This window comes from Notechis scutatus, chromosome Z, assembly GCF_049901735.1.
Source record: "Notechis scutatus isolate UNSWTSFEM ecotype Mainland chromosome Z, rNotScu1.2, whole genome shotgun sequence".
NCBI classification, from domain to species: Eukaryota; Metazoa; Chordata; class Lepidosauria; order Squamata; family Elapidae; genus Notechis; species Notechis scutatus.
Genome location: NC_142025.1, coordinates 133,790,773 through 133,809,971, shown reverse-complemented (window position 1 = coordinate 133,809,971; position 19,199 = coordinate 133,790,773). Strand labels below are relative to the sequence as shown.

At 41.1% G+C, this 19,199-nt stretch overlaps 2 protein-coding genes across 11 annotated transcripts; one reads left to right on the top strand and one right to left on the bottom strand.

Annotated features, from left to right (window-relative positions):
- The first annotated feature begins 1,316 nt into the window (after positions 1-1,316).
- On the top strand, positions 1,317-14,638 carry LOC113421744 (zinc finger and SCAN domain-containing protein 31-like). Of its 8 annotated transcripts, none has more exons than XM_087945000.1 (7): positions 1,317-1,406; positions 2,985-3,055; positions 3,481-4,390; positions 5,873-5,993; positions 9,915-10,226; positions 10,311-10,395; positions 12,586-14,638. In XM_087945000.1, the coding sequence occupies exons 3-7, from the start codon at positions 3,578-3,580 to the stop codon at positions 12,599-12,601; spliced, it is 1,347 nt and encodes a 448-aa protein (XP_087801126.1). In that variant the 5' UTR covers positions 1,317-1,406; positions 2,985-3,055; positions 3,481-3,577; the 3' UTR covers positions 12,602-14,638. The 8 variants fall into 8 exon arrangements, with proteins under 8 accessions (XP_087801126.1, XP_087801122.1, XP_087801124.1 ...); XM_087944996.1 differs by having other exon boundaries at positions 3,454-4,390; XM_087945001.1 differs by lacking the exon at positions 1,317-1,406 and adding an exon at positions 1,980-2,007.
- Positions 13,679-19,164, bottom strand: LOC113421707 (structure-specific endonuclease subunit slx1-like). 3 transcript variants are annotated; one of them, XM_087945017.1, is made up of 8 exons: positions 18,919-19,164; positions 18,211-18,341; positions 17,398-17,605; positions 16,956-17,007; positions 15,997-16,323; positions 15,587-15,720; positions 15,200-15,287; positions 13,679-14,925 (listed from the first exon to the last, which is right to left on the bottom strand). In XM_087945017.1, exons 3-8 carry the CDS (start codon positions 17,568-17,570, stop codon positions 14,896-14,898), a joined length of 804 nt encoding a protein of 267 aa, XP_087801143.1. In that variant the 5' UTR covers positions 17,571-17,605; positions 18,211-18,341; positions 18,919-19,164; the 3' UTR covers positions 13,679-14,895. The 3 variants fall into 3 exon arrangements, with proteins under 3 accessions (XP_087801143.1, XP_087801142.1, XP_026538035.2); XM_087945016.1 differs by having other exon boundaries at positions 18,901-19,156; XM_026682250.2 differs by lacking the exons at positions 18,211-18,341; positions 18,919-19,164 and adding an exon at positions 18,011-18,203.
- Between the last annotated feature and the right edge of the window lie 35 nt (positions 19,165-19,199).

Below are 19,199 nucleotides of genomic sequence, written 5' to 3'. Positions count from 1 at the left end.
GTCATTTTTTTCGGTACTGTTGTAACTTTGGCCAGTCACTAAATGAACTGAACAAATCACACTATTACATAATTTTGTGTGGGATATGAATTGACCGGGAATACAAGGCTTGCGTCGCTTGCATTGCGAACAACATGAGGTAGTGAGGGGGGGGGAAAGGGCAGAGCGGGGGGAACTTGCCCCAGTCATCCCTCATGCCTCCCCTGGCCACCAGGCTGCTTCTTTCTGCTTCTTTCTTCTTCTGCTTTTGGCTGCACACAAGGAAAGCAGCAACAGTCTTTCTTTCTCTCCTCCAAGCTTCGCCAGAAATGAGTCTTTGGGACCCTGCAAGGCATCCTGCTCCAAGAGGCTGTGCCAGCAAAGACTCATTTCTGGCGGAGTTTGGGGGAGAGAAAGAAAGACTTCTGCTGCTTTCCTTGCATGAAGCCAAAAGTCTCTCTCTCCCTCCCCCTGAGAACAGAACTGGAGGCGATATCCTGCGGTCCCAAATAAAGATCGATCGATCGGTAGGAAAACGGGGATTTTTGCAGACTTTTTTGGGATTTCCTAGGGTTTCTGCTGCTTCTGCTTTTTCTGCAGCTCCTGGATGACCAAAGGGCCAGTCTTGTGACTACTGCAGCTCTGGAATATGGGACCAACTTTCCCACCGTCAGCAAGTCTATTAGTGGGATTTAAAATTATGAGTTTGGTGGTCCCTGGAGTCCAAAAGTTGGCAACCCCTGCTTTAACCAGATTCCTGCCCTGAATGTGAATCTGGAATCAGTGGTGTAAATAACTTTTTCCAGCTTAACAATGTTAACATTTGATTGGAATCTGCTTCTGGTATTTTAGGTATCCATTATTCTATATCTTGCCTTCACAATAATGAATCTGTTTTCTGTAAGACTGATAAAACTCTCCCCAGATAACCACATACAATGGTGGGCCAGTGTTTCTCAACCTTGGCTACTTTAAGCTATGTAGACTTCAGGACCCAAAATTCTCCAGTCAACATGAGCAATGGACCCATAAGTTTAAAAAAATCTTTCCATTAATAGATAGCCTGTGTTTAAAAGTTATTATAGAGGAGGCATCAGTTTTATTAGACAAGACTGAGATTGTTTTGAAAGTTGGCTTAAAAATGACAGACTAATAGAGTGATATGGAAAAAGATGCTAAATTAAAGGCTATACATCTTAATACGGCCAAGTTTGAAAAACACTGCTTTATACTCCGTTGCAATCGCGAAAGAGTTAAAAAATATATATACACCGCAGCCAGGCTCCTAGAGTGGCTCGGCGAGCGCCATCCAAAGGGAGGGGATGCAAGATACGACCACGCTTTCCCGTTCCGTCCAAAGATGGAAAGAAATGGAACGTGGCCTTCGATTTGATCCCCTTTATTTCCTCGAGGGGAGCCTCACAGCGGTGAGTCCCGGGCAGGGAGAAAGAGAAAAGAAAGCCAGCCGCGAGAGTCTCGGGCTGGAAAAACTAGGAAAACAACGCCCCGCTTTACTTCCCTCCACCAGCCACGCGGTTCCTTGTCTCGAGAGGCTTTTTTGGATCGCCGGAGGGTCACCTTTTGGGGGCAGAGCGGGCCCGCCTGAAGTTGGTTTTGGGCTTGCCCTGGTCAATGCACGCGCGCCTTTCCACCTTTTGGAAGGGCGTGCACGAAAGATTCGGATCTTCCTAGGCTGATTCGCGCTAGTTTTAGGAGGGGAGGGGAGGGGAGAACCGCGCTGTACAGTGCAAGCATGCAGGTGGAGGATGTTGGCATGCTTTTGCTTTGAAAACCAACCCAAAGAAGCTCCCTGCAAGTCGAGCATCGCCGCAGCCGGAAATCAAGGGTCTTCCCCCCCACACTGCCCCCCGCTTTCTCTCCTTGTTGGGTTAGTCTTCTGCTTGCAGGGAGGCTTGGGGAGCTGCTTTTGGCAGCGCCAGCATTAAAAACCGTGCGCTTCCCATTCGTGTCCTGAAAGTGGTGCAGTCCGCTCTTCCGCTGCGCGCGGAGGCGAGAGGGAAGCGCGAGGTAGGCTGCATGAAAGCGGAAGGTGAGCCAGCAGGGCCCTTCCACTGATTCTTTATTTTGGTGGGGGGTAGGTGCGTGTTTCGTTATTTAACCCCTCTCCTCCCAGAGCTGCTTTGCTAAAGGGGTCGCGTCCGTGTCAGAGGAAGACACGGGACGGCGATCTCTGATCGCTTCGTTGGCCAGCCCGGAGCTCATGGTAGCTGGCAATGGTCGTGATAACCTTCACGAGGCCCTCCGGTTATTTTATTTTCTGCTCTCCTTGTGTATTTCGTTGCCCTGAAAATAATGTTGCATTTTTTTCTTTCATTTTGGCATGGGAAAGAGGGTGTGGCATATTATATATTATTAATAATAATAAGTACTATAATTATAAACTTTTGTTCATTAAGCATGTGACTCAGTCAACGAATATTTAAAATTATTATTATTGTTGTTATTATTTGTAATTTTGGACTTGCCAGTATTACTCCTTTCCTCTCTCAAGATGTGCCTATCTTGTGTTTATTCCTCTGAGCCATTTCAGATGCTTTCACCTTTTCTGCCTTGTGACAGAATCTGCGTCTCAGGATGCTTCTCTTTCTTCAGCTCTTTTCTAAAAGCTTTGGGAAAAGACTCTCCTCCCCTAAGTCATGTAACTAAGATCATCTATCTACATTTGAAATAACTTCATATTGCTTTCTTGTGTTTTCTTGTTCTGTTTCTTTTCCTAGTTCTTTTCCTTCCTTCCTATTTTTAGATTGTAAGAGCCTTGGGACAGGGAACTGACCTCATTCTTTATGAATAATCTCTACATGGATCGTTGATATAAAAAAGATAAAAAGAATAAATAGGAAGCAGAATAAGGCGATAGAAGAGACTGCAAAAATGCAAATAGAAAGCCAGCAGCGTTTTCTCTGATGGTCTAAATCTTTATTTGCATTCTTTAAAGAATGAGACATGTCTACAGTATTATTGTTTGTTTTCTCTCTTATTTGCAGCTCATTCTTCTCCAGTATTTTTGTGCTGATAAGAAGGATAAATTCCACTTAGTTTTATTTACATATTTTGGGTATGTAATCAGAGCACCTAAGGGACTGTATTTGATAAATAGTTTTGATGAATGGCTACTACATTGAGAATAATTAAAAGGCTGTATAAATTTGTCAATGTTTATGCTTATCTCCCAGCAAAGTATTTTTTTAACCAACACTGCCTTTATGGTAAGAATGGCAGCTGAACACTTTTGCCTGAGAGATAATTAGGAATAAATCTTACCAAATACAATCAAGTGGCATTAAAAAAAAGAAGGTATGAAGAGAATGTTGACATCAAAGCATTGCATCAAAGCTATAATGCAAACTTCAAACAAAACAGTAACCAAGGAAATTTGGTGGCATAGATTAAAAATAATGTTACTTTAAAAGACTTCTTTTAGGGATACTATGAGTCTCCCATTTTTTCTGACAGGAGTATGTTCACACTGCCTTGTTCCAGATTTCACTAACCCTTGCCGAAGTCTGGCTCCAGAGCACTTTGAGAGAATCTGCAGCAGAGACACAGCTGCTCCATTGGTAGCTCTTCGGGCCACAAAATGGCGGCACAGCAAAACCCAAACAAGATGGCTGCTCTTTCAAAAGAGGTAGAGGACATGAGATGTCCATTGCAGGTCCCAGTGAAAATAGAAACTCCATGCCAAGTAAATAACAGTGCAAAAGAGAGAGAAGGAAATAGCCCTGCCATCATTCCATCTGCAACCAGTGAAGATTTCACAAGAGCAGTGTCCAGGGTGAAGCAAGAGCTGGCCGAAGAGCCACCACAGAGCTGGGAGTGTCAGTGGCAAAGGGTGCTAGAGGTGGTGCCTGCTCCCTTCATCACTCCAGTCTGGGACAGCCTGCAGTTGCCTCCTTTGACTCAGGGGGGCAGCACCGAGGCCTACCTGGCCACCTTCGAGCGTGTGGCGGATGCTTCCCAATGGCCACGGGAAGAGTGGGTGACTCACCTTGTGCCAGTCCTTAGTGGACAAGCTCAGCAGGCCTATTTCAGCCTAGATGCAAAAGACAAAGCTGATTATGGGAAGGTGAAAGTGGCCATTCTGAGGCTGGATGACTACCTCGCCATCGAGGCACACCGCCAGCGTTTCAGGCATTTCTGCTACCAAGCTGCTGATGGGCCTCGGATGGCATGTCAGCAACTGCAGCAGCTCTGTCATTGCTGGCTGAGGCCTGAAGGCCAGAGCAAGGAGCAAATCCTGGATCTGCTCATCTTGGAGCAGTTCCTTGTCATACTTCCACAGGAAATGCAGGACTGGATTAGGGAGCGCGGTCCGGAGACGTGCGATCGAGCGGTGGCCTTGGCAGAGGAATACCTGCAGGAGCAGCAGGAGACAGAGAAATGGGCCCAACAGGTGAGGATTGGCTAGTTTTTCCAGGGAGGATGAAGGATCCTCCAGAATAGGCAAAAGACTCTCTTTTGCTATCTTGGGAGATCAAGAAAAGTCAGGGCTGTGAGTTTAAAATAACACCTAGAACAGGACTGTCAAACTCAAGATCTGCAGGCTGAATCCAACCCTTGGTGTGCTTAGATCTGGTCTGCAGGTCTGCCAGTGAAAACAGCTCGAGGGGGCTGTGCCCCCTTTTTGCTGGCAGAGTGCTACAGGAGGCTATTCCCATCCAAAAATGTAGCCTGGGGGGCCATCTGGGCCACCATAGGTGCCCTAGATATGAGTGACATCAAGCTGGCCACATACACCTTCCCCTCGTGCCCCCCCCCGGCCTCCTGAGGTCAAACAACCCTGATGCAGTCCTCACTAAAATCAAGTTTGACACCCGTGGCCTGGAAAAAGGCAGTGACAGACCACTCCCGTTCTCTTGGTAAGAAAACTTAATGAAGTTGCCAGGAGTAAAGTTCAGCTCATAGGAGATTTTTAAAATTTTTATACATAAACATGCATAAAATATTTATAGATACATATACATACACATATGTAGACATGGGCATTGTTTTAGCCTTTATAAGTTGCTAACGAATTAGGCAATAACGTATACCCTGAAACCGTCAATCTAGGTAGTCCTCAACTCACAACTGATTGTTAGCACCTGTTCCAAGTTCTGATGGAACTACTTGGGAATATTTACAACCCAGATTTGATCCTCTACTTGTCATGTGATTGCGGCACTCAGCAATTGGGCCACATTTGCAGCATCTGGTCATGTGACTGCATTTTACCACAGTTTTGCCAAACACTGGCATTTACTTTCACTTTTTAGCAAAACTGTGCTCATAGCAAAACTGTTGGTTCACTTAATGGCCACCACAAAAAAGGTTATAAGATCAAGTTGGTCATCTGACCAATCTGCTTTAGAACCATCATGAGTCTAGGACTATAAAGACAGACTCCAGTGTAGTTATAATTTGAGGTCTATCCCTATTTCAGAAAGTGTATAATAAATTATGGCCTTTTATATGTCTATTCTGAAAAAGAGTATTCACCCCCAAACAGATATACAGAGACATATATATATATGGTTACTCTGTACTAAAGTTGTAGGTTATGTCCACCATTACTGTGTAAATGAGCCAAGTTGGATAGATTGTGGAAGGAACTGGGTTGGGATGATTGCAGTGGGATGATTGCAGTGCTTGTTACTGCCATTGGAATACAGCAATCAGTATTTGTTTTGACTACTGAGGAATCACATATTACGCTGCAAATGCTATATTTTCTGTTCTAGTTTTATTTATTTTTTATTGTATGGGCAGTACTTTTATTTGTATCAATATGGACTAGAAACTTGACTAACATGTCATCTGCACTCTACATCAATTTCAAAGGCCTACCCATTGTATCCAGCATAATTCTAACCATGTCTCTTTATCTTTGTTTCAGGTAGCTGTACCAATTGAGATGGTGATAGTTAATTCTCCGACTGTAGATCAGGCCCAGACAGAAGCAAAATATCTCCACAAAGAAATCCAACAGGTTGACAATGAAAATAGTATTTCTCAAGGTAACTGTTTTATGTTTTTAAACTATATATGAAAAGAAAAATTACATATTCCACAGTGTTGTTACATAATGCAGTGCTCAGTCATTATAATAAAAAGCAGGGGAAACCTGAAAAATTAAGTTTTAACAAAAGAATTCCAAAAAGATTCAACCACGTTGCTCAAAATTCTTCATTGCCTCTTGGTTGAAAAAAAAATCAGACTGTCTAGAAACACATTTCAGCAACCTACTTCTACAAGTCAATCCATGTCTATTATTTCCCTGTGCCTCCAAAATCTATGATTCTTGATTTCCAAATATTGGAGATATTATCAAAAAAAAAAACACCATGCAATTCATATGCAATTTTTAATATAATAGGAAATGAATTTCATGTTACTTAAAGCAGCCTTCTACTTTATAAAGGCAGGATAAGTCAGTCTGATTATTCAGGAACTTATAAATAATTGGAAAATATAATTAGCCCCTTTTTTCCTTATAAAAAGAGGGAATTTTGCAAAATAATCATAATAAAAGTTTTCCAGAAATAAAGGATTTGTTGCTTAATTTTTTTATTATGTAAGTTTTGTACTACAGATTGTATTACAATCTGACTTCTGTTAACCCTTAACTTGGATCCTGGATTAATTTATTCCCTTAAACCTTCTGAGAAAGGAAATGGATCAAAAAATGTGACCCAATATTAGTGCTTGATTTAAAACCATTCTTTTAGGAATCGTTCAAAGTTACAATGGCACTAAAAAGTGACTTATGATCCATGCTCACACTTACCACCATCACAATATCTTGCAGTCATGTGATCAAAATTCCGAGGGCTTGGAAACCAGCATCTGTTTTGCAATAGTTGCAGCATTCTTCCTAGCTGGTTTCTGACAAAAGGTTAATGGGAGATGTCAGATTTATTCATTCATTTAACAACAGCAGTGACAATGTGGCAAAAGTAGTAAAATTAAGCACGCTTCACTTCATGACCTTTCTTTGCAATGGAAATTCTGGTCCCAATTATAATAAGCCATATGTATATGTATCTGACTCTTATCTTACAAAAAAAATTAAAGGTAACCTTGCTTTTAAGGAATAAAGTAGTTTATTGCCAGTACATGTAGTCCTACGGTTCGTTTAGTAACTGTTCAAAGTTACAGCAGCACTGAAAAAAGTGACTTACGACTGTTTTTCACACTTAACAACTGTGGCAGCATCCCTGGGGTCATATGTTTGATGCTCAGCAACTGGTTCATATTTATGATGGTTGCTGTGTCCCAGGGTCATGTGATCAGTTTTTGTGATCTTCTGACAAGCAAAGTCAATGGGGAATCCAGATTCACTTAACCACCGTGTCACTAACTTAACAACTGCAATGATTCACTTAACTGTGGCAAGAAAGATCGTAAAATGGGGCAAAACTCATTTAACAAATGTTTCAGCTACATAAATTTTGGGCTCCATTGTGGTCGTAAGTTGAGGACTACCTGTATTAAGCAAGAGGGAAGAGCAATTAAAGGAAGAAATTACATGAGAATATTGAGGAAAAATCTTGTCTTAATCTCTTAATAAAATTCTCCCACCTGGTTTTAATGCAAAACATCCAAAGGACTCTGGATAGAGAACTTTCATCATGCCCTTAAGATTTTCAGAGAGGTTTTGAGATATTCAACCCTAGAAAGAAAGAAAAAAATGAGCCAATCTTAAGTATAATTGGGACTGCCTCTCTACCTGTTTCCTGTTCTCTCCAAACAAGCAGGGTGAATGGCAGATAAAACAGTGAAGGTAAGACTGTGGAATGGAAGTGAGATGAACGTTAAGGGTAAAAATTACACCAAGATGAAGAAAGGATGCCTTGTTTTTAAAAGAGGACAGATTTGATGTAATACATTGGATGAGGAGTAGGGACCTTCTGACTTAAATTTGACTTACCAGGGTAAAATGTGAAGAAGCTTAAATTGTTATATGCTGCCCTTATTTTTTGAAATGATTATATGTACAAGCACCATTAAGCTGAGCTTCCCAGTATGCTGAATTTAACAGTGGGGCCACAACTTACTTATTTTAGGAATCACATCCTCTGCTAAGGCAACATATATCATTCTGATTAGCTGAAATAATTGTCAGCTTTGGAAACCGTATTAGTACCAGACCACATTCTTGAGCCTGGGAAAATGGGAGGGGGGAATTCCTTGGAGCGTATGTGGTTAGACATAATAGCATTCTTCTTCTAAGTCAAGGTCATATTATTTCTGCACCTGGCTGAGGAGTGGTTGAGGGGATATCTCAGGTTGGGACGGATGGTGATTGGGGCATGTGATGCAATGAGGGGAGCGGGCGGGCGGGGGGGATTTCTAATATTTTACTTATTGAAGGGAAACCTGGAACTTTCAGGTTCAGGATTTTCCAGATGTGCCAGTTTACTACTGTAATAAAAGGAACCTTTGAGAAGATGTTTGTCTCGGAGTTATTTGTTGGAGCTGAGGTTTTCTGGAATGCTGATAACGATATTCCATAGATATAATGTTAGGACAGGTACTTCTTGAGTTATGATCACAATTGAGCTCAAAATTTCTGCCTGTAAGCAAGATAGTTAAGTGAGTTTTGGCCCATTTCATGTCCTTTATTAGCATAGTTGCTAAATGAATCACTGCAGCTGTTAATTGAATCAGGTTTCCCCATTGACTTTGCTTTTCAGAAGATCATAAAACATGATTACATGACCCCGGGACACTGCCATCCTAAATACATACCAGATGCCAAGCATCTAAATTTTGATCATGTGATCATGGAGATGCTGCAACAATAAAAGGTCATTTTTTTTCCAGTGCTATTGTAACTTCAATCACTAAACAAATGGTTGTAAGTTGAGGACTGCCTGTATTTCAATAATTTTTATTTTAAACGTAATTTTTGTAAATGAATATTTGCAATCTGTTTTTTTACATAAACAGCCGAGGAAGCCCTCTGCAAATTTCTCAGGTGGTGATGCCATGGAACTCTGAATAGTCAGTATCTGGTAGAAATGAAGTATAAATATAAGGCTGGCAAAAAAGTCATTTGTCAAAACTCAGAAGTACTTCTGGTTGACTGCGAAGAAGCATTCAACAAATGAAAGGCCATTAGAATACAGTTTTTAAGGAATCAGAAAATAGAGAGATGTCCTTGCTTATTCTGTAAGCAAGAAAAAGAGAAAACTATTTTGTATTTGACTGCATTATGGCCAATCTTTTATAGTGTGCCAAAACATGACCTATTCTAATCATTTAAAAAGTAAATGATCTAGATTCCCATAAGCTAGGCACAACCCATATGTGTAAATCACAATCACTAAATATGTTAAGCTAAAACCAGATAACCATGTTTTGCGTTAGTTCAATGTGGGGACTACGGGTGAGTTTTTACATTATAAAGTACCATTTCACAACCTTTTAAACATCTGTCTCGTGTTATCCTAAATCAAGTAAGTCACATTATGTCTTAATATATGTTTGTATTCTTAATATGTTTGTGTTCTGCCTCTGCAATTTAATTTTTCAGTTTAATCCTGGCTGGTGGTAGTTCTCCAACACCTTTCCACATTACATGTAGCCCTCAACTTCACACCACAATTGAGCCCAAAATTTCTGTTACCAAGCTTGATAGTTAAGTGAGTTTTGCCCCATTGTACAACCTTTCTTGCCACAGTTTTTAAATGAATCACTGCAGTTGTTAAATTAGTAATATAGTTGTTAGGTGAATCTGGCTTCCCCAGTGATTTTCCTTGTCAGAAGCTGATCACATGTCTCTGGGATACTGCAACCATCATAAATATGAGTAAGTTGCCAAGCATGGAGATGCTGTTGTAAATCAAGAACTACCTGTACTACATACCTTAATAAACTGAATATAGAAACTATAAAATTTTGGTCTTTCCTATCACTTGTCTTTCCTCAATCAGAAGGCAGTTTTGCCAGAATGGGAACAAAGGATCTGCACCAGGGAGAGATGGAGGCAGAGGAACGAGGATGGAGGTCTCCTGAATTCGGGGAGGTCCTTTTCCCAAAAAGCAGTGATCTTCCCAGAAGATCACATGTGAGCAAGTGTGATTCAGAAAGGCCACAGAAAGGCAGCCTTTCCACAAGAATGATTAAGGATGAAGTGTTTGGGGGAGTTCCAACCGACCTTGAAACGAAACGACATCTGTGTAAGGAATGTGGGAAAAGGTTTCGGAAGAAGTGGGATCTCATCAGGCATGAAAGGATCCACACGGGTGAGAAACCGTATCAATGTCCAGAATGTGGGAATAGCTTCAACCGGAATACAACCCTCACAAAACATCTCCTCATTCATTCAGGAGAGAAGCCTCACCAGTGCACGTACTGTGGAAGGAGGTTCACACGGCGTTCACATGTTGTGAATCACCAGAGACGCCACTCGTGGTAGGTACCCCTCTGTTTCTCTTAGTTGTGTGGTTGGGAAACTCATAATTCACTAAATCCCCCTGTAGGCCATCTTGGGCTCTTAGGGGTAAAAGAAACAGCTAAAACTAAGAAAAAAAATAGATATGCAAGTTGAAAGGAAATGTGGGCAGGAGGAGCATGATATGATCTAAGAAATCTTTATTGACATTTGCTTCTTAAAGGATCATAATAAATCAGTATTTCTCAGCCTTGGCAACTTTAATATATATAGACTTCAATTTCTAGAATTTTCTAGCTAGCATGCTGCCTGGGGAATTCTGGGAGTTGAAGTCTATTTGTATTAAGGTTGACAAATACTGCAACAAATGTTCAGATTGCAGAAGAAAGGAGGTAAGCTGTACTAATTAGGGTGGAGAAAAAACATTTTCATTGGAGCTACGAAGTTGCCTGGACATTGAAACAAACACCTGATGGGATATACGGTGAAACAAAAACAGATGGGGTATACGGTGACCTCCAGAGTCCCAAACTACAGTCCTAGCATAATCTAGTTAATATTGTGAATGGTGAGCGATGCTGGAAGTAGAAATCAGCAACAACTGGAGGGCTACAGCATTCCTGTTCCTGATTTAAGGAGATGGAGGCTGTTGTCTGATTAAAGAAGGAGGTAAATTACTATATAATCAGACAGCCTTACTTGAGTGTCTTTTGCAATTATCCAGAAATCAGCCTCATTGGGCACAGGAACTATGACTGATTAATACACTTATTTGAGTACAACATATTAAAACACTGTTTCTCAACCTTAGCAGCTTTAAGAGATGGGGATTTTCCCAGAATTCCTCAAAGAGCGTGGGTTTTGATCAGCATGGCTGTCTGAAGAATTCTGGGAGTTGAAGTCCACACTCTTAAGTTGGTAAGGTTGAAAAATACTCTCTTAGATACATCCCAGAAATTTAGCCAACTCAGATTCAGGAGACGAATCATTTTAACTCCAAAGCACCCTAAGCCAGTTGTTAGATAAAATTTCTGGCCAGAAAAATCATCCAATGCAGAACACTAGCCACTTCTAAGCCATTGTCCAGTTAATTGTCTAAGCCATTGTCCAGTTAATCTTGCAAGGAAACTATGTGATGGACAGCAACTGGAAATACAAGACAAGGGATTACAAAATTTGTAGCTATGCTCTATCAGTCAGTCATTTGTCACCCCAAAAAGGGATTAGCTGCTGTGGCCAAATCATCATATCTGCCTCCTGCCTGGTTATCTACTGGGTCCTGGATGAAAAGAACCCTTACCAGTGCTTTCTATGTACAAGGATCATGGATGCTGAGCAGAACCATAAAGAGAGATTAGGGAATCCATATTTTCCCATTGGGTCCTATTAACGTGATTGCCTACTTCCAATCTGTCTATAAACTTGGATTAATAGCAGCCTGTGATAAAAGTATGGCAGAGCAAGTGGCTTTTCTTCTAAAATGACTTCTGCATCCTAGTTTCAGTCTCTGGCATCTTTACAATCAGAGAACCGATGAGAGAGCATCTGGTTAAAGACCCAACAGGACAGGTAGTCCACAAGTTACGACCATGATTGAGCCTGGAAATTATAGTTGTAAGTCATGATAGTCATAAAGCAAATCACATGCCCAGATCCAATTTTACTACCTTTTTCATGTGGATATTAAGCGAACACCATAGTCGTTGTGAACCTGTTGTTCACTATGGAGCAGGTTTTTGCCAGAATTCAGAAGTTAAACTCCAGTTTCCAGCAAAAACATCATAAATTGTAATGTGACCATGGAGTGCTATAAACAGCCATAAATGCAGAGGGTTGCTGAGTGCACAAAATGCCGTCATGTGATCACAGGAGGGGGAACCCAGCGTCAGAACTTCAAAACTGGGTTGTAAGTATCTTTTGGAGGGTTCATCATAAATTGAACAGTCACTAAGTGACCAGCTGTAAATCAATGACTATTTATATCTAGGACCTATATTATTAGTTTGGAATGTATATAAATGAATGACATGCACACCAATTTTTCACTTTCATTTTAAATGACTGGATCATTTTTTTTCTGAATGTCCTCTTCAATCCTTTTCTAAATGTTGAAGGCTGTCCAATTTCAGCTTAAATTGTGGCTCATTTGAAAGAAGACAGGTCTTGATTTCCTTATGATTCTGATTATCTGTCCTCTATTTTGTTTGCAGCCAAGGAAGATCTTGACAAAAGGATCTACCGCTTCCAGTCTGAGCAACAGATTGAGAAGTCCTGTATGACGGGGGAATAAAGGTAGTTCGGTTTGTGTCCTGCAGGGCTTGGAAACTAGACCAAGGGTAGGAGTGATGTGGATTATTGACTATTTGCTATTTATCCACATATTGAATATGATCAAAATGTGCTAAGGACACACAGCTCTCAGGGGCATCCATTCTGTTGAGAGTACAAAGGAAAACCTGTACATATTTATGCCATTCAGTAACAGTAGAAAAACTAAGACTCCATCCAAGTCAAAAGAGTAATTTATCCACATTTTACTTGATCCAGAGCGGCAGTGAGAGATTGAGTTCCTGTTTATTTATTCTGTATTATTTGGACTGCTTGCTGGCTACAGATGAGTATATCATCATGCTACTAATTTAGCCCTTAATATAGATGAATGGATGCTCCTGGGGAAATTGCTAATTTTGATCAGTATTTTTGTATCAGCTAAAGCTAAATCCTTTACCTGCTTTGCTGTACCCATGCCCAAAAACAAATGATGCTCATTAAGGAAGTAAGATTTAAAGGCAAAACATCTTCCAGTAATATCTGCCAATAAAGACTGGCAAAATTATCCTTGCCAACTATTTTGGAAGGCAGTCCATAGATTTAACCTATGAAGGGATGGAGCTCTCTGAAAAAGTGATACTAACCATTAATTCAGGATAAAAGAAATTCCAAGTTTTAAGTAAGAAACAAGACTGATTGATTGACCAAGAGGCACTGACCTGGTATGCTCTTAAATGGAAATTTATATCCAGAATATGTCCCCATCATTGAGACTTTTGCATGTCAAGCCGCCCAGATGTAGGTATACGTTTGGCAATGCAATTTGGGGAGGGAAGGCCAGATAGGAAAACAGGAAGCAAAATGGTTTCATGGTATGTTGTGCTTGCTGTTACGGATTTTTATATTGCTCTGTGGCAAGTCCTTAGGGCTGATCACAAAGTTAGAAAATTGTGGCCCTCAAATGGCTGCCGAATACAGCTCCCAGCATTCCTCACAACTGGCAATACTGGAATAATGTGAAGTGAAAATGACTTGGTTATTTAATGATTCATTTTTTATTCTGTACAGTAGAAAACCAGTGCAACATTTGTTGACATAAGCTATTTCCCCCTTTTTACAAAGTCTGAAAACTGCTTAGAGATTTTTGATTACAGAATTCATAAATTAATTTTCACAGACATCTGTTTTAATGTATTGTCAAATCATTTTGGTTTTTCAAGCTTCTTAAAATCCTATTCTAACAGCAGTACATATATTTCACATAAGAGGAAAAAATGATTTTGCTTCAAAGCTGGGTCCATTTTAAAAACAGTACACCAGATAAAATCTGGAGTAACTTCAAATCCTACGGCTTGATCATGTGGCCCTTATGTGAGGAATATTTATTTTCTAGGAATGATCTTTTATATACTCTTCAGTTTCTATGGCTGCCTTTTTAGCATTATAGGATAACTATCTTTATAATAGACTTCCAAGTTTATTTTGTACACTATCATAATCAACAAAGACTCATGTCAGTTAACTTCATTAAAAACATGCTACCATAATAGTTCAACTGATAAACTTTTAACCCATTATTTAGAAGCATGAATTTATTTAGAGGGTTTACGCAAACTACTATGCACCCAATCCTCTCATCTGCAATATTTAGTTAATACCAAGCTAAAAACAGAGTTGTAAGAATCACTGAAAGTGTTTGTTAAATGCTTTGCATAAATGAGAAAAAAGGCCACATAAAATCAGAAATGTGTTATCTGAAGAATATCTCTGCACTTCAGAGTGTCTTTTTTTACAATCCATTTAAGCATTCAATGTGCTACAGGTACAAATTACAATATAAAATAGCAATATTATTTACATACTCATTTTAAGTTTACTGACTCTTTCAGTCCAAAACACCAAGTTTACATACTTTGCAGCCAGAAATTTTGGAAATGGAAACTTGGAACTAGTTCTTCTCATCCTAGTTAATGTTTCTGTGCACTTCTCAAGCATTCCTACCTCTCAATCCATAAACATCCAGCATGACTATGGTCCTTCAATTTAATTATTCCACTTAATGAACATTAAATATTGTTTGTTACATGATTGTGTGGGGGGGGCATATAAGCAGAGACTCCAGCCCTAAGCTGTTTTTTTTAGACTTTTGGACATCAGACTAAGAGAAACTGAATTGTACACCATGTTGAGATCTTCTGATCCACGCTCAGCAAGGAAATAGGTCTTAGGTCACTTTTTAAGCGTCTCCTTCATGGTTGCAGTTCATCAGCCCAATGTTTCTGCAGCATAAAAGTGATTATATGGGTGAAGTCATAAGTAAAGCAAGTACAATATATATATATATAATGAAAAATAAAAAGTCTCAACCTGTCTATAACCAAAATTATCAGTGAAAAGAGGAAAAATATTGATCCAGATAAGAAAATATTAACTTAGAATTCAAAGTTTCAATTAAAACAGGGCATAAAACCACAAAAACAGTTGAACTTAATTCAGGAAGTAAACATTTCAAGATAAACTACCCTAGTCTAGGAAGAACAGCAAGAGCTTTACCTGAGAGGAGGTAGGATCGGCCTCTAAGTTACCATAGCACCCTTTATGGTGACGAATCAGATCTCCCCAAAGGATAAGATTCTTGCAGCTGAGGAAAAGGGGAGAACCACAAAGTTTTAGGGTCACATCAAGCCATAAAAGCTGGCTGGGTGACTTTAGGCCAGTCACATTTTCAGCTCAACCCACCTCACAGAACTTGTTATGGGGAAAATAGAAAGAGGAAGGTGTGCTAGGTATGTTCACCACCACCTTAAGTTAGTTATAAAAAAATAAAAGTGGGACAAAAACCAATAAATAAATGGAGCTAATTGGGAAACAGGTGCAAGGGCAGAATACTAGCATCTACATCCCTTCCACATTCCCTAATGCGCAGGAGAAATTGCTTACCCCGGGCACTGCCCTTCGATGGGCAGAATATGATTAGGCTCCTTTTCCAGGAAAAGGCGAGACAGGCAAAACATATGAGCAGCCATGGTACAAGTTGGGTGAAAACAGTGCAAGGGAATGTCCTCATCTCCATCCTGCAAAGAATTTTAGAAGTGCACTTCAATACAGAGGAACCTGCTGCTCCTCAAACAAATACAGGGTTTTGCCACTATATTCTGATTCTATGTCCAGTTATTCCCCACTCTTCCTTGGTCAAAGTTGTTTTTTCCAGTTCATATCCAATTCTGCCTTAAAGAAGGCATCTTAGAAGCTCAGCTCCCATTTTATTAGAGCAATTTCGCCTCTTAGGATCCACTCAGTTTCTAGCCTTTCCAGTTGTGGAAAGAATATAGAGCATCCCAGATTGTTACCTGAAAGGTCTTCAGACAGACACTACAATGTTTTGTGGTCACCACTTGTTCCTCTGGAGATAATGGTTCAGCACGCTTGGAGTCTTTGACAGCTCGAACGGGCCCAAAAGCTATGGGCATGTGTAAGGGGTTCCAAACCTGGGGGAACTCTCGGCAGTACTCCTGCTTGAGCCATCGTATGGTGAGTGGCAGACGGCACCATGGGGCGGTTTGCAGCATGTGGGCTAAGACACGCAAGCGGAAGTCAAACGGACGCTCCCGTGTTCTGCGGCGGGTGACATGGGTGAGACGGCGGGACGAGTGAGGGTGTTGCCAGGCCCATTCAAACTGTAAATTGGCAAGGGGGGGTGTTAAATCAAAAGGGATTGCTGAAACTTAGGAAGTAATGAAGAGAAAGGGAAGATCTGCCCACCTACTCTTAGGGTTTAACTATGGCTTTTTCAGTAACTGGTAGTCCTCGGCTTGCAACCACAATTGGGACCGTTGCTAAACAAGGCAGCTGAGTCACATGCAAGTTTATAACCTTTTTTGCCATGGTTAAGCAAATCATTGCAGTTGTTAAGTGAATCATGCAGTCATTAAGTGAGTCCCACATTGACTTTGCTTGTTGGAAGCCAGTTGGTAAAGTTGCAAATGATGATCACATGACCCAGCATACTGTGACTATCAAATACATACTGGTTGCAAAGTATCCAATTTTGATCACATATCCTGCAACAGGAGTAACTGAGGATTGGTTTTAAGTTATTTTTTTCAGTGCTGTTTTAACTTTGGACAGACTAAATGAATGAGTTGTAAGTCAAAGACAATCTATACTCAACTGGCTGGGTTCCCACAACATACTGAACCCCAAATCAATTACGTTGGGTGAACGCACAGAATCTCAAGCTAGCTAACCACATTTTAGCTTGCCACGTTCTGTGAATCTTGAGAAAGAGAAAATAAAATAAGTGCCTTACACGCAGAGCAGCCACATCAGAGGGGAAACCATGGACAATCAACACCATGTCCCTGCAAGAAGAAAGGAATGCATGAAGCTCAAAAGGATAGCAACTCATTTGATGCAGAAAGTTCAAATTTCAGCCTTCAAGAAACTGGATTTTCACCTCACTCAAATCTCATCCCAAAAGGGGGGGGCAGATAGTGCAAAAATGGTTCCCTGTAGAGCAGTGTTTCCCAACCCAGTCATTGTAAGATGTGTGGACTTCAACTCCCAGAATACCTGCTGGCTGGAGTGTTCTGGGAGTTGAAGGCCACATCTTAAAATGGCTAAGATTGAGAAACACGCCTGTGGAGCTTCCCAAGTTTTTCCACCTACATCTGTTTGGGGGTAAGAAGGAACGGTTGTAAACTTCAGAAATGGTTTGCAAACATAGCATCTTTTACACACTTGTGAATTACCATGGTCCACGTCCACTTGTCTTCCAGGCCCCACCACTCTGCTTCCCAGCATTGTGTTGGTCTATGCGTCGTTCAGGATTGACAGTGAAGCCAATGTAGGTCCGCCCCTGGTAACGGGGGTTGGTGCAGTATAGTAGATATACCCCAAAGAAGCCACGTATTTCCACCACCATCTCTCTCCCAGAGGGAGGGAACAGGCCGAAGAAACCTACATGAAAGAAGAAATCCAGTGTTAGAAAAGCTGAACACCCATAACCATCCATCATCAGAATCCAACAAATGGGACTGATAACTGCCAGGGAATCAGTAGCTGACAAATGTTTTCGAACTACAATTCCCAGCATCCTCCAGGCTTAAAGTTGCGAAGGTTGGAGACCCCTGATCTGACTGGTGCAGCTGGAATTGTTATTAAGCCCTCCCTAGTGTTATTTTCCCTAATTCTCCTCCGAGACATTCCGCTTGGACGTTGACACGCGAATCACAAGTTCGATTCCTTTGTATTTTCGTGGCAGGAAGAAGGCGTGTGCATTTTTGCCAACCACCGGGATTCCCCACCAAAATATCTGAAATTAAAATTCCTGCATTCCCAAGTGGAAGGGGGGGAAAACAGTACCTGTTGAATTTCTGCCTGCTGTGCAACCCAGACTCTCGCATGCAAACTTAATCTTGCATATAGTGGGTTTTACTATTTAGCAGAGTCCCCTTTCCCTCCGGATGCGGCTCGAGCGACCCATAAAGCAGGCATTCGTCATCACACCCTGCACGTTTCCAGCCCAAGCTTCCCCCGTTTGCGTCGCCACGCCCCTTTCGAACCTCGCCTAACTCGCGACCACAGCAGACGGTAGACCGTTGCCTAGCAATCTTCCTCTCCCGTTTCTTCAAACGATGCCTTGCTTACATTCTATTGGTGAAGGCAGCGAGATGCCCCACCCACATAGGGAAAACTATGCAGTAACAGATGGATGACGTAAGAAGAGGGGGAATGAGTTCTAGACATGCGAATAGAGGTGGCATTTAAAAAAGTATGGCTTGAAGTCAAAGTAGAAACTTAGATTTTAAAAAAAACAAATTATACGTATGTGTTCTCTATACTTTTTGTACTCTATGTGCATACGTTTACATAGAATTGCAAAGAAGGTTTACTCCATCTTAGACCAAGCCAAGTCCCAAAACGTCAGAGAATTTCTAGAAGCCTGGCACTCTGACAAATCACGCATCAAAAGACACATAGACATTAACAGCATCTATAAACCATGCAAAAGGGACTATTACCCAGCCCAAAAAGGAACAAAAAGACACAAGCATCTCTCCACCAGCAATCAGCACCCAGATCAGTATAGAATAACTCCAAGGTTAACATCAGACCAACACCCCAATCAAGAAACTACCAAAGAAGCCATGAATAAACAGCCCAACCAAAGAATCTCTAAGACCACCCTCACCCACTCAGACAGGTAAGCCACTAGACTAGAATATAAACTGGAAAAAAACCCCACTCCTTACTAGCACTGATGATGTTACCCAGTTTGGGTGGTGAAACGTCTGCAAGAAAACAACCAAGCTCAAAGATCACCAAGGACTCCTCGAAGAATGGTATATAGAATCTTCTGCTTAAGCAGGGGGCTGGACTAGAAGACCTCCAAGGTCCCTTCCAACTCCGTTATTCTGTTAGCTGTATGAAAGAAGGTTTTCGGGATAACTTTTGGGACGGGTTGGGCTGCTGTATTACTCTTCTTTTGGTTGCTCTAGGGATGAAACCACCGGAGTGACGTATTGCAAGTTGATTGGCCACATGAGCTACA

Coding starts and splice junctions, on each gene's coding strand:
- LOC113421744 (XM_087944998.1), top strand. CDS start 3,578: ATGGCGGCACAGCAAAACCCAAACAAGATGGCTGCTCTTTCAAAAGAG. Junction 5,994..9,914: donor TGAAAATAGTATTTCTCAAG/GTAACTGTTTTA, acceptor TTCCTCAATCAG/AAGGCAGTTTTGCCAGAATG. Junction 10,227..10,310: donor GCATGAAAGGATCCACACGG/GTGAGAAACCGT, acceptor TCATTCATTCAG/GAGAGAAGCCTCACCAGTGC.
- LOC113421707 (XM_087945017.1), bottom strand. CDS start 17,570: ATGGTGGTGGAAATACGTGGCTTCTTTGGGGTATATCTACTATACTGC. Junction 17,008..17,397: donor ACAAGTGGACGTGGACCATG/GTAATTCACAAG, acceptor TTCTTCTTGCAG/GGACATGGTGTTGATTGTCC. Junction 15,721..15,996: donor TCTGTCTGAAGACCTTTCAG/GTAACAATCTGG, acceptor AATTCTTTGCAG/GATGGAGATGAGGACATTCC.